We start from the raw sequence: 15,674 nt of genomic DNA on the forward strand, positions 1-15,674 counted from the left end.
TTATTTAACACTGACGATACACTGAGCATGACTTCTATGTATCTATGCCTTTAACAAAGTAAGTTTTTGTTTGGAAAGAGTTGCAGTTGGTTGCAACAGGTTTTAAAAGGATGGTGACTTTTTATTGGCTCGAATCTGATGAAGTTCTAAAATATTAAAAGAACGAAAGTGCTTATTTACCTGACAATGGACGGACTCTAAATTGTTGATTATAGGAGGTTATTTAGAGTTTTTTTTTTGGAGTTTAACTGTATTTTGGAATTGTGAATCTTACAATTTAGTCAAAAGATGTCCTAAAAACAATCTTTGAAGTAACTAAACTAGTATCAATAAAATAAAACAGCCAACACCAATCTAACAGACAAAAAACTTAATTTGCTGGAACCATCTCTTCCAAGCAGTACCAATGATGCTTAACAGTTGAAACTGCAAGGCAATCATCTTTCCAAACAGTATTACAATAGCTAATGTCAGTATTTTCTACACCACAAATTCTTCCACACATAGTGGAATTTGGTTATAAATTATTCAGTACAGAGAGTGTTTTAGTACTGTCCAGGTGACTGCTGATGGCAGATGTGGTGCTAATCTCCTGCAGGCAGTATTAGACCCCACGCACACAGACATACATAGGAACCGTACATATACTTGCAAGGAAGCAAATGTTAGTCACATTTTCACCAGTGACTGTGAAATCACAAGAAGGAAAATAAAGAAATCACTTTTTCTCTCTACTCAAAGGAAAAAGAGGAATTTTATACAACTTAAGACTTATTTGCCTACAAGTCCAAATTCAGACTACAATGACATAACACTACAATTTTATGGCTTTCCTCCAGAATAACATTTAACAGAAATTACCAACCTTTTGGGTGAATATTTTTAACTGACCCTTCTCTCTTTAAATGACATCACTCAATGTAACCAAAGGGGCAGCAGAAGACATGCCGGACTCGTTCAATAATATGACCTTGACATAAAACAGTTTTGGAAGACAATGCTCCCTAAGCCACTTTACTTCCAGATAAAGAAGTCTAGAGTAAAATAAAGCCAAAAGACAGTTATTAATTCCTCATCCCTTTCTCTAGAGAGAACCAACTGTCTCTCTCAAATGGTACTTTTATTGGAGCTTTGCCATAAACCAAGCTTAGATAATAATAAAAAAAAAAACAGAATTCAACATCACACAAAACATATGTGCACATTTTAAAGTGTACCTATAACTCAGTGGCTACATCTTTGGGGCAGCTGGTACAGCAGTTGCTATAAGGTAACGTATACAACTTAAAAGAGGACCTTGTCCATACGTTTCTGAAGAACCCCTTTTCAAAAACATGCAGATAACAGTCATATATCCTGAAAAGAAATGAAAGACAAGAACATCAGTCAAACAAGTGATCAAGTAATTTGTAAGACTCAGGCCACAGGCAGTCTGTTCCAGAGCTGTGGCATCCTCTGTGAGAAGTACCTTTTCCTCCAAACTATTCGGCTGATGTTGCAGAAGAGGTTTTGATCCCTGGCCCATGTACTTCTGATGCCATTTTACTTGCTGATGTGCAGTAGGTCCATCAATATTGGGTTGGAGGCTGCCTTGTATACCAGACACGCATCACCTCTTAACAGTCTGTAGCATACAAAGTATTGTGACGGGGCTTTGAGGCAGTCCATATAGGACATATTGTTTAGGACTTGTATCCCTATAGTAAGGTATCGCTGTGGGCATTCCATTTGTTGTATGCATCTGGACAGATAAGTGCCAAAGGGGGCTGGTCTAATGAGGGCAGAGTAAAAGGGGACAATGGCATGTCTACATCTAGACATAATTCCTTTGTTGACAAGCTGTGTGATAAAGAATGACTTTTTTTACAATGGTGAACAAATATTGCTTCAAAGTTATGGCACAACTTACATAGGTTCCCAAATCCTGAACAAATACATCAACTTTTAGGGGCATATTGCCAGTGTGGTATTTGCCTGGGGTAGATGACTTCCCAAAGGATGAACAAAGTAGTTTTTGGCATTTTTGTTTTAGTCTATGATTTTGGCACCAGATATTTGTCTAGGGCAAACTTTCCTGTAGCAAGGCTAAAATCATTTAGGGATTCAGTGGCTGCTCCAAGTTTGCAATCACCTGCGAATGTAGCCAAAGCCCTTTGGTATTAACTTTTTCCTCAGGGAAACAGATGCCAAACATGAGACGTCCCCACACTGAACCCTGGGGAACTCCACTGGTAAGTGGCCTCTTTGTGGAGGTAGATTCCCCTGTTCTGATCTCCTGAGTCATATTTGTGAGCTAGATGGCAATCCAGAAAGTGATACATGGGTTTATTCTCAGTTCATTTAGATTTTCTACTGTGGGAGTGGGGGATTGTGTCAAAAGTTTAGCCTAATTGAGGTATATGGTGTTTTACCCTCATCTATTGCTTTGGTGACCTTTTCAAAGAAGTCTCCCAGAATGAGTAAGACCTGTTCTTGATGAACCAAACTGAGACAGGTCACATTTGGAGGTTCTCTATGTCCTTACTGATTATTTTCATGACAAGTCTTTCCAAGGTTTTACCATAACAGGCTGGTCAGACGTATGGGTCTGCGACAGGTCCGCCATTATACACGGGAATGATCGTTGATATTCTCCATTTACTTGGTACAAACCCTGTACGTAGGCTAGGGTTGAAAAGTGGTGATGACAGACTGCTTAAATCACCATTCATGCCATTTAAGATGCATCTATGAAATATTGTCAGAAACCATCAATGCAGTATTTTACCCTTTGATGCACCTTTTTTACTTGTGACAGTTGGAGATGGGTCGGTTTCAGGTATATCTTGCGGGACAGATGAAGGTGAGAGAGAGGTAAAGTTTGAGCTGAATTTATTGGCAAGTAGATTTGCCATATGTTCAACCTCAGCGTTCTCTCATAATCAGCTCAGTGCATTTCTGAACTGTTTCCATGTTTTTATCAAACTATCATCTCTAAATTTGTCTCCCCCCTCCTTTAAAAGGCCTACACCCTTCTTAATGGTGTTCCCATTTTCTTGTTAACAAATGTGCTTTTATTGGCAGGCTTCTCTGAGGATCCCCCTTCATTCAGTTACAGCTGCTTTCAGAAATGACCATTGGCAACATTTTTGTATGCAAAATAAACAAAATTTAAAAATGCACTCACGCATATATAGGTTCATAGGTGATTACTAGGCTAACAACCCCAGGGGGCCTTTTTAAGACTAGTCATGCTTCCCAAATTTATCTGACAAATTTTGATACTCTAGGATTATTTTAAGGGGTATATGTGGGCGTGGGCATGGGTGTTCAAGCATTTACAGGCTTCCTCTGTGTAGTACAGACACAGGTGATGGAATAAGGGTAAATTTCCGATTCCCCAGACATTGGAACAAGTTATACTTGTGGGAGGGTTGGCATAATGATTAGGGTCTTAACCTCACTGGTACAATGTACAGTGTGTGACTCTGACCACTGGTTATTGCAGAAAATATAAACTGTAGATCCCCCCCAAACAATAATTCATCATCAGTGCAAACGTCTTAGTCAAAAGATTTTGGTAAATACAGTACTTCTTGCTTGACATCAAGATAGCTGAGCATTTGGACTTGAAGCTGAGTAAAGACATGGTACTCAAAATATCAAAAAAAGATGCTCAAGATTACAGAATGCCCACAAACCTCATCAAGTATCAGGGTAGAATTCAAAGCTCATGAAGCTAAAGTCAGTACAAAGTATGTTGTTTATATAACAGCAGGGTAAAAATCTCCATATTTTAAAGTTGTAGTTGACAGGTGGCCAGATAAGGAGGTTGCTTCTATATTGAATTCCAAAGACCCAAGACTGGCGCTAAGGTAAAGTCCCACAACAGAAATATTCAATTCCAGCTATGACAAGTTTGCAAAGGCTTTCTTTCAAACTCAAAAGTTTTCGGGTGCTTCTTACATATCTTCAGTAGTGAACCAAGAGGCAACCACCACCTAACTCTCTAACATTGCCAGTCTCTCTGTTTTCAGTACTGGTCCCAAAAAAAAAAGCTTGCACTGACCAGTATGATTTCCCTGTCAATAAACTAAGATGCTCCTTTCAACTTAGTCACGGATAATCTCAATCCCAACACTGCTGACTTTGACACCAAAGTTAAACTCAAAATTGTAGACACATGCTCACAATATTGAGGTTGACTTCAAAATTCGTTCTTTGCTATCAGGTGTTAGCACCAACTTCAGAAGTAGTTTTTAGGGTCTTTAATGCTCAAAGATTATTATCCAGGTTGCTTTGGGGACGATTCATTCATGAGTTTGCAACATTAAAAAATATGTCATTCACCCTTCTAATATCTTGCCCAGTGCTAGGTTTTTGTTTGTGTGTGTTAGGGGGGGGGGGGGGGTTAGGCAGTTAGTAATCAACAGTAACCCTACTCAAACAGTGATTGCTATGGTGAGTTCTCAAACACTTACATGATATTCTCAGCGAAGGTCATGACTGCAGCACTATATTACACTGGGAAGCAGACTCCTACAAGCTCACCCCAACCTCGAAAGAGGGACTCTGTGGCTACCCTAGAAATCCCATTACAAGATAACCCAGAAAAATACTACAATGAACCTGCTTTACCTCTAGAATTTGTTCAGCTTATATTGCTTGTAGAATGTGTGGACATGTAGCTGCTTCACAATTAGACAGGGGTGATACCTGCCTGAAGTAGGCCACTGAAGCAAAGTTGCATTGTTGGAATGCATTTTTTTCACTACTGCACAGATCTGTATTTCTTCTTACAGCAGAAGAGTAGGTCGTTAGTTAGCCACTTCAAAAACTGTCTGCTTTGTAACTAGTTTGCAATCCTTATCTTGAATAAAGGCTATGAACAGCAGATCTGTCCACGGGGGGGGGTCTTAGCCCAACCTAGGTAGCAGCATAAGTGCTTGCGGACATTCAACAAGTCATGATCCTCCCATCTTTGTTTTGAGACTTCAGGAAGAATACTGTCAACTTTTCTGACTTATTAAGGGATACTTCACACACCATTTTAGGCACAAAATTAAGATTTGTCAAAAGGGTGACCCTGTCTTTCTGAAAGACTGAAGGATTTCTTAAACATCAGGACTTGCAACTCTTGGAGAGATTACTGCTTCTAAGAAGATACTCTTCCAGTACAAGAACTTAAGCAATACTAAAGCTGCTCAAGAAACGCATAAGGGGAACTGCCTGAGGAAAAATGATCCTATGGAGAATAAGAGCTTTCCCTGTGGCTGAAAGTAGATCACCCTCTTCAAGAACTGCCTGACCATCATATCACTCACAACAGGGGAGACTAAATGGGAGGCAAACAGCCATATCACGGACACAAACTTTAACTGAACAGTAAAACAGCCTTGCTCTAAAGAGATGAGAGAACAAGAGACATATATGCCCTGAATGGGTCCCTGTTTCTTCAGCAAACAGACAATATTTTCCACATAGGCAGGCATGACTTCCTTGCATTAGGCTGCCTAGCTTCTTTCAAAATGTTCAGCACATCCTGACAGAACAAAGTGCCAGAGAGGAATATGATTCAACTTTTCCAAGCTGTCTGCTGAGACCCTACACATTTGGATGCAACACGGTTGTGTTTTCTCTGTTAGTAGGTGTGTACTTTGTGACAGATGGTACAGTGGCTGCTTGAATAGCTGTACCACCATCAATAATTATAAATGCATCAGCCAGAATGAGTTTATGAGGATCAGTCTGGGTTGCTCACTTTGCACCTTCTCCACTACCACTGGGATCGGTGGCACTGGGGGTAGGCATATAAGCAGGATGACAATTTCTTGCTGAAAGCAGAAGGAGTTCATCCTCCATGTTTCTATCCATGCCTCTTTGTACAATAAACTGTGAGATGATGATTTGTGAGGGTAAACAAGCCAATCTCTAGTAGGGTTCACCTAATCGTAAGCTGCCAGAATATTTGTCTATTTAGTTTCCATTCAATGTTCCATGCAAGCACATTGACTAGTGCATCTGCAGTCATGTCCTGGGATAGTACATATACAATCTTTAGCTCCAGGTTGACTTGAGATAATAACGTGCACAATTCCATGGCCAGTCTGGAGAGTCAGTGGGATACTGTTAGTGTATGACAACACCACAGCTACCCTTACTGGAACATAAAAATAAACTTTAATTCTAATAAAAAGCTAGCGTCTCAGCTACATGTCTTCAAATTATATTAAAATACATTTTGAGATTCCCACCTTAAATACTCACAAATTAATAGTTAGCCAAGTCAGACATGAGGCAAAGAAAACAAAAGAAACAAGCAAACCAAAATTAGATTAAATGCTATAGAATTATATAAAATGCATTTTATAATCCAAACTCTGATTCTATAATATTTCATTATATGCTAATTATGTAAAACACATTCTATAATCTACAATTTGATTCTGTAATAAATATTTCATTATACACTAATTATTAAGAGCTTTAGGATGAAAAGTTTCATATGCAAACAGAAACAAGCTTTCCCTTTTTAATGGGAGTCCAGAAACATCCTAAAACAGGTTAACACCAGGGCAAACATAGATTATAAAAAACTTTGTAATGAATTCGTATTATCTGAATTACAAAAAAGACCAGCAAAAGGTTTTGAAAGCTAATTTGACAAGCTATTTGCCCACTGTTGTTTTGTTTCTGTGACACACAAGAACTTTCTGATAAGTTTTGATTCCCAGAACAGCAAAATGATGTCCCATTAATTAAGAAATTCACATTCCTTCTCTATATAAACACAAAACATACCCCTTACACCCTTATATTAAATTCACAGTTCTCAAAAGACCCTGACTGCACTAAATGATCACCAGCACTTGGTGAATTACAAGGACCTTTCCAAATCAAATTGTGTAAAGTTTAACCTGAGGTAATTATATACCAGTTTTTCAATAAAATGTGTACTCATAGCTGTACCTCTTTGTCTGCCTGTAATAAAGATATTCAAAATAAAACTAATTATTTAATAAACAAAATTTAATCACACTAGTAACATTGGTTAACCTTCTAAGTTGTTTAAAAATAATAGCTTTCAGCCTTAAGTTATGTTCAATGGATGAATATAAACTATTAACATCTAAAGTAACCAACTTATAGTCTACATCTACTGAATATGGGCCAATTCTTGCAAAAATGTGTACTCTCTCTTACATAAGATTTAACTTGCATACGGCTGCAACAATAAATCCAAAACAGTACCTACTCTTTCTAAAGCAACCCCCCCATCTGGGAAACAATGCGTCTCCCTGGAAGTTCAGCTAAATTTTTATGGATCTTTGGAAGGGCAATGAGATTTTCTCCAAGTTTCTGTAAGAAGTTTTTAGAGGGTCTGCTTAACTGCGTTTAAAGGCTAGGCATCTAAGTCTCTGATGGCTTACCTAGTACTGTTATGTATCAACATCATCTGAGGGATGCCCACCCCCCTACCCCAGGATGGGAACTGGGGAGTACAGGTTTTCTCTGTTTTTCTTTTCTGCCACCAAAGAGGAGGATGTGTGGAGGTGCACTCACTAACCAAAGGTTTGCTCACTATTTGCAGGGACCGAAAGTGAGGCTGAAATATTGGGCTTACCTGTATGAGGGTCATGTCTCAACCTGCTCTCTTAAGTGTTTGTTGTTCTAGTAACTTCTGAATTATGCTTGGCATTGTGATAAGGATCCTCCCCTGCCAGTGTCAGTGCAGAGAGATCTTGATGGCCATCATATTCCAGATACCTTATGTCCAAATGATTCTCACTGTTTTTACCTTTAAATAAAAGGATTAAACTTCTGGCAGTTATCAGTCTTGACACTCAAGACAAACGCAATGCAAACATAGGCCATGAATAGTAATCTGATGGGAACACATATGCTTGTGCAGCTATTTAGTCATGTGAACACCAGACTTTGCTGATGAAAGGCACCTCATTAGTGCATGAGATTTCCTTTGTCTTTTGTGTACTGCATTCCCTCATCACCATGAGGAAGTTAAGAAGGGACACATCACTGTGTGAAAGGAGCAAGGAAAGACTTGTTAGACTTGGGATACACATTCTTTTCAGGCTTCCATGCTGCATGGCACACACTAGTTGAACCACGCCAATCTCTACAAGTGTTAGCTTTCCAGGAAAAAGTGCCAAATTGCAACTAGTAGAGAAGATAAATGCATCCAAAGGTCTATTTAAAGAGAATACTTTATGTCAGACCCCCCCAAGTCAGAAGATTGTGAATCACACATTCCGCATCCTCAGGGATGCAGCCTTGGTTGAGATGCCTGGTTGCACTGCTACAATGATAATCGCCACATCTGTGGACATCTTTTTAAGTATCATTTTAAGGGAAACATCCTCCGCGGTGGTCCAGCGGTAGCGTTGTTGCCTCACAGCAAGAGGTTCTCCTGTTCGATTCTCGGCTGAAGTGCCTTCTGTGTGGAGTCTGCGTGTCCTCCCTGCAGTCGAGTGGCCTCCAAAAGACATGCGTGAATGAGCGTGCCTTCGCTGAAGATTGGGCATCGGGCTGGCACCTCGGCACCATAAAAAATCTACTGCCAATCATTAGCAGACCGGAGTTCCACTCTGGCGACCCCTAACTAGGAAAAGCCGAAAAGGCTCTCTTTAAGGGAAACATCACTATAACAGTAAATCATAACAATGTAGTTCATAAAAGTTTCTATTCCAATCTTTCCACATTAGATTTCTCTTTGGTTGTGCCCATGTTCACTGTAAGGACCAATGCTGGTCTCAAGCTCCTGTTCAACAGTTCAGTGGTTGCAACTTGAGGCACTCTTATAAAGTCAGTATTGCTAGAAGCCTCCTTAAATCCTAGCAATTCTCAGTACTACAGAAACAATTTAGCCATTGGAGAAAAAACTCATCTGTATTGTCTCCCCCACTGTTCTGAGTTGCTTCTCAAGGAGTTTTAAAAAATACTTTTTTGGGTCCTAGTGCCTGCTGAAAACCAGTACTCTTGGTGGTCTAGTGGTCTCTTCATTTACAGCGGCCAGTTTGTATAATGGTTAAGGTCTTCGATTCCCATGCACAAAGTACAAGATCCAATCCTGATCTTTGGCCAACTCCTGCATGGAGTTTGCATGTCCCCCTTGGGTTTCCTCCCACCCCTCCCCCAAGGAAAAAAAAAACATGCTGTTTCCACCTCAACCAAGAATGGAGTTGGGGGTAACAGCATAGACCATACCTCTCAATTGTACCAAATTCCTCAGTATTCACTGGTTTGGAGGTCAAAATAATGGGGGTGCCACAAATTCCAGAGTGGCTCCCTTCAATTCTGACCCCCCCATTTTCTTTTTTTTTTTTCTTTTTATTTACCAGTTTAAATAATGCATGATGTCACCATGCATCGCAGCAACATGCAGGGACATGCGTGGTGACATCAGCTTAATGTAGCAGAGGAACGGCTATTGTCGGACTCATTCAGAGACTCTTGGAATGTCTCTGTAATTTAGATTATATTAGCAGCAGCAGCACCAAGAGAGCAGAGCAGACTCAGCACAGCAAACTCCGGACTGGAGCTGTACTGCGTGTGCACTGTGCACAATTTAAATTAAGTTAGTTAACTTCTGCAGAAGAGTCAGTCTACCCATGCCCTCACTAGTAACTAGACAATGGAAATGGAATCCATATGCATTCCATTCTTGACCTCCTCCAGGTAAGTAAAAAAAAAAAAAAAAAAACCCCACACATTACTTATATCGCTGTCCTCATTACAATTAATGGTCATATATAGATTTTTACAACTTTTTCAGAGATGTGCACTTTTGGAATTGTTAAGGGGGCTCTTTACGAAGGGTCCATCTCTCTATGTCTTGTTCTTCTGGTCCAGTCCTGTTCTTCCTGCCCTGCCTGCACAATTTTTTGAAATACAGTACAGCTGCAAAAGCAAATTACAATTTACAGATTGCAGCTTCCAATGACTGTGCAAATTTGCTTATTACTGCTGCCACAATTCACAGTGTGTGTGAACAAGTGTTCGGTCTTAATTGCAAGTGTACAGTACTGTTTGCTTGTTACTGCCGCCACAAGTTTAAGCTGCGTTACCTTTTCAACAATTGTGTGAACTCTTTATGGATTGCTGATACTGTACTGTGTTGCACTTTAAAGGTGATGGATGTTGCAGTCCTGAGAATGTCCTCCTTTGCAGGAGATGCTCTAGTAACTATGAACCCGTTATTAAGTTTGAAACACTATAAATTCCACAAATACCAGGCCGTATAAAATCCAAGTATCTTTTATTACAGAACCAAATTGAGCGCTTTCGGCTACAACATATAGCCTTCATCAGAATGAAAGTCCCTTCTAAACATCCTCATTTTTATAAAAACTGTGAACCAATCACAAATACAAAGCAATCACCATACTAATCAATTACATTCTAAAACATTAATTGCACTTTCTCTAAAGCATACATCCAATTATTTTTATAAAGCTTTAAAATGCTGATTCAATTTATTTATAAATAAAATGCTAAAACGTAACATTACAACCTGTAGTATGTAAAACAGTTTTGTGTGTGTGTGTGTATATATATATATATATATATATATATATATATGTGTGTGTGTGTGTGTATATTAAATTTATATTATACTCTTATATTTTATTAGCTCTCTCATGCAACACAGGGGCTATTGAAATGTTATCATTTAAGCCAGGGGGAACATTGCTGCTATTTTAAATTGCCACCGTGTTTACCTCTTCTTGAACAGATTTTTCCAATCCCCCCCCCCCCCCCCCGGGATTGGGCTTGACCTGCTCCAAAATGCCAAATAAAAACTTATTAAATTGGGAACAGACCATTGAGTGTTTATATAATGAACTAGTTACCTTTTTATTTTATGTCATTTCCATGTTCATACATTCTATTCCTCAAAGCTCGCTCGGTCTTTCCCACATAAAATCCTGAACATTTGTTACAGACTGCTAAGTATACAACCCCCTTACTAAAACAATTCCCTTTAACAAACTTTATCCTACTTTTCATTATATTATCAAGAATAATATAATTCTCTTTATTTATAAAAGAATATTGTCTGCAGCTTCCACACGGTCTTGTTCCTGTAGTTACTTTAATTCTGGGTTCCAACTTATGTTCTAAAAGACTTTTGATGTTAAATCCAGTTTTATTCACAACTTTGGGACATTCACCTACCCACTTAGGTACTCAACAGCCTTTTCTGGAATAAGACACAGCCTTATTCCAGGTTTTTGGATGATAATTTTGTATTTTGGAAGGGTACACAGGATGAAATAGTGGACTTTGTTACATATTTGGGTGAAACTACTGAATTTTTAGAGTTCACTTATAATTTGAATGCTGAAATTATTAACTACTTGGATGTACAAATAACAAAAGACCCAGACTGATTCAGATCCCGAATATACAGAAAAGACACACTTTTTAATACATATTTGCATTTTGGGAATAATCACCCCATAGCGCAAAAAAGAAGCATAGTCAAAGGACAAGCAGTGAGGGTAGCAAGAATGACATCACACCACTAGGATTTGTATGAGGAGTTAAACAAAATACAAATAATGTTTGAGGAAAGAGTATATTCAAAGGAATTAGTCAAGGAAATAATTTTAGATGTGTATAACAATTCGGGTACAGTATACCTGTCCTTGACAGAGGTGGGATTACAGAAAACTCATGATGCTTTCAATCTGGAAACTGGTAAATATAAAAAAGCATGTGCGTTGGAATTTAATTATTTAACAAATTAAGTCAAAAAGACCCTACAAAAGAGTATCTTTAAAACTAATAAGGAGATATACCAAAGGGTAGGTGAATATCCCAAATTTGTGAATAAAACTGGATTTAACATCAAAAGTCTTTCAGAACATAAGTTGGAACCCAGAATTAAAGTAACTACAGGAACAAGACCGTGTGGAAGCTGCAGACAATGTTCTTTAATATATAAAGATAATTATATTATTTGGATAATAGAATGAAAAGTAGGATAGAGTTTGTTAAAGGGAATTGTTTTAGTAAGGGGGTTGTATACTTAGCAGTCTGTAACAAATGTTCAGGATTTTATGTGGGAAAGACCGAGCGAGCTTTGAGGAATAGAATGTATGAACATGGAAATGACATAAAATAAAAAGGTAACTAGTTCATTATATAAACACTCAATGGTCTGTTCCCAATTTAATAAGTTTTTATTTGGCATTTTGGAGCAGGTCAAGCCCAATCCCGGGGGGGGGGGGGGGACTGGAAAAATCTACTGAAGAAGAGGTAAACTCAGTGGCAATTTAAAATAGCAGCAATGTTCCCCCTGGCTTAAATGATAACACTTCAATGGCTTCTGTGTTGCATGAGAGAGCTAATAATATAAGAGTATAATATAAATTAATATACACACACACACACATATATATATATATATATATATATACACACACAAAAACTGTTTTACATACAACAGGTTGTAATGTTAAGTTTTAGCATTTTATTTATAATAAAGTTGTTTGCTAGCAGCAACCTCTTCATTAGTTACAGATCTCTTTAATGTGGAATTATTTAGATGACTTTTACTTCTGCAGAGTGCATATTTAGCGATATTGGTGGATTGTAATGACAGAAGTTTGAGTAGATTTTTATGATGGAGATGTTCTGAATTTGGCAGTTTTGTCATTATTGGTTCATACATCTTGTTTTATTGCTTACTGGAAAATGCTAAAAAATTTAAAACACGTTCTAATAAGTGTGCTGTAGTATACAAGGAATATAATTTAGTACAATCGTGAAGGTTATCATGACATGTCATGTCCAATGTATCCAGTATTATGAATACTGAAGAAAAACAAAGATTTTAAAATGAACTTTGCATATCTCTGTTTCACCTGTATTACTAGACTGAGCCTTCTCCAGCCCTGTGCTTTGTGTCTTCTGTAACATTTCCGAAGCAATATCTTCGGGAACATGCATAGTAATCTGAAAGGCCTTCCCCTTGCATATGTCTGTTGTTTAGAGCAGAGTCTGCTGGCTGTGTTGAATTAAATCAAAAGTAGGATACCCAGAGATGTACCAAAAAGAAGCTTTTTCTTGTTTTGAATTAAAAAAGGTCTGGGGGAGGCGTTCTGACTCCAGTGTATCTGCAAGGTTGAGCACAGCCAAACTCCCACGGCTCCCACTCTCCGTTTCTCATTCCCATGCCAAAGCAAGCTGCGTGCTATCATGCTATCAAGCACTCTCCCCTGCCTGTGCGGCCACTCAGGCACCAAGCATGGGACCTGTTAATTGGCTGCATCTGCATCAGTTCCTGGTGTGCCACAAAGGCAAGTCAAGGATCAAAACAAATTTTCTTCTTTGATGTCAGGGAATCCAAAGGATTTTTTTTGAGCGTCTAAGGAAATGGAAATTTGCAAATGCGTTTGCAATTAATAAAAGAGGCAACAATTGGGAATCAGAACCATACAAGATACTAGACAATAGCGCATTAAATATTTAGAAATTCCTAATTATACAAAGCAAGCCTAAACTGTACTTATAATATCCTGAGTTGGAGTGTTAACAAGCAGTTTATTTTTATAAAAGAAAACTGCATTTTAATTTTGCACAAGTTCAAAGTTTAATACAAGTTCAAATATAAATAAAACACGATTTTGTGTTTTATATTTTGTCTGTTCTTCAATTTGCATTTAAAAGTTTGTATCCCACAATTCAATTAGAGTGGGTGGGGCCACAAACTTATGCATGCAAATTTTATGTTAATCAGCGCATAAACTTTTTGGTCAGTTGTACCTATTTTTCTTGGGCCTTTGTCCAGATTTTTGATGAATCCAGGTTGAAAGGTACGGCACAGACTCTAGATGGTGCCTGCAGGGGGAAATGTTGTACAGACCACTCTTTTTGGGCATCAACTGTGGTGTGTAGTATTGTCAAGAAATTTGAACATGGATTACAAACTGTGCACTGTGTCAGATCTAGTCAGTTGGTGAAAAATTGGCTATAGGTGATTTGGTTGTGTTGTCTAATGTCACCAAAATTTGGCATGGAGACCCATGCTAATGGTGGGAAGGGTATATTTGTGATTTTTGCCAGCGAAAGTAGTGTCAAAAAAATTAGCTCTAGTCTGACAACTTCCACAGAGGCATAAAGGAAATGAAAATTTCCAAGAAAAAATACTGAAAATCAAAGAAAAGTAAATTTTAGGCATTGAAATCCCTATTTCCAATCAGAAGAAAACAGTTACGAAAAGGAATAGCAACAGACTTGGGAATATGACTGCAACAAAGGACTAGAGGCTCAATTCACGGGTGTACCTCCAGTGATTTTAAATGATCAAACGTGGATGGGGGGTGTTATGAAGAAGTTCACTAGGCATCAGTAGTTAGTGGATGTAAGCTAAACATGCAAACAATTGCAAAATGTGACTGCTTTTACATTTTTCACCTGCCTCCTTCAAAGTTCTTAAATGAAAACGTAACAGTTATTTCAAGCTCTGTTTCTTCCAACTGCCCATTTGTGCTCTATTTCCTGTAGCTTCCTCCAACATGCAGAGTGCATATAATGCATTCTGTCAAGTTTCATGAACCTGAGACTAATTTTTTTTACCTGGCAAAGGTATCGTCAATTTTCTCAAGAATCGTCGCTCAACATACTTCATCTTTATCCATGACTCCTTCTCAGAGCTGAAACAAAACAGAAAATGTAACTGATAATATAACAGATAAAAAGTGTTTTTCTCTTTTGAGGTGGTGCTTTCTCCCTGACAAGTACAACAGCAATGAGCAGTCTAGTCTATTCTGAAAGCAGCAATGCTAAATGCAGACAATATTACAGACAATTTAGGGTAACTGCAAAAGTGTTAATCATACATACTTTAAATTCAAATAATTTATGATGAACCAAAAAGGGGAGACAAAACTAATTTAAAAAATATATGGCATAGTAAAACAAATCCAAAAACCCTTTAACAAATTTGCCCCATCTGTTCTGAATTCAGGAGCATCAATTAATTTCATCTCTTATTACACTTTTTTTAAATGCACTTTAAATATAAAAGGATAACAGTTAAGGATATAAAACTGATAAAAAACTACTTATAAATGTTAAATTATTATAAAATATTTAAGTATGATATAATGGGTACCCAACAATGCACCAAAATTTACTTCATAGAATGCTCATTTCAACACAAATGAGCATGATCGACCTTGGCTTCCCCAATTAAGTGCAAACTTGGAGTTTATTTGTATGTCTATATGCATATATGAAGAAGTAGGAAGCGTTGGGGTAAGACCCCATTCCTACAACAGGGGTAAGGCAGACGTCTCCCTTTGCAGAAGATAACAGGTTGGCTCAGGTGGTTTTCATGAAAGAATGTTTAACCAGATAGGCTTTGCTCTAACATAATGAAACTTTTAAATACAGTCAGATTATGGACTTCAACATTACAGTTACAATACTTTAAAATGACGTTTATCTGCATGATCAGATAAAGATCAAACTCAATTAATAATACGCTGAACTGCAAAGGAGAAAGCATTTTACAGCAGTGTCTAAGATTAGAATCCTTTTCCAAGTATAAAAAAAATAATTATTCAAATCAGCAGAACAGTCAGAAGTACAGATAAGGAAACTAGCTACCCTAGCGCTCTTTAAGGGGAAAAAAAAAATCTGTTTTTCGCTGCTCTGAATCTTTT

The 15,674-nt window shown here is 37.9% G+C and overlaps 1 protein-coding gene across 1 annotated transcript in view; it reads right to left on the minus strand.

Moving 5' to 3' along the window:
- LOC122793960 (arf-GAP with coiled-coil, ANK repeat and PH domain-containing protein 2-like) overlaps window positions 1-15,674 on the minus strand; it is a 930,687-nt gene that overhangs the window by 283,117 nt on the left and 631,896 nt on the right. The window contains exon 12 of the mRNA XM_044062015.1: window positions 14,584-14,660. Coding sequence (XP_043917950.1) covers window positions 14,584-14,660 — 77 coding nt within the window. The remainder of the gene's footprint in view (window positions 1-14,583; window positions 14,661-15,674) is intronic.

This window comes from Protopterus annectens, chromosome 2.part1, assembly GCF_019279795.1.
Source record: "Protopterus annectens isolate FY-2018-M chromosome 2.part1, PAN1.0, whole genome shotgun sequence".
NCBI classification, from domain to species: Eukaryota; Metazoa; Chordata; order Ceratodontiformes; family Protopteridae; genus Protopterus; species Protopterus annectens.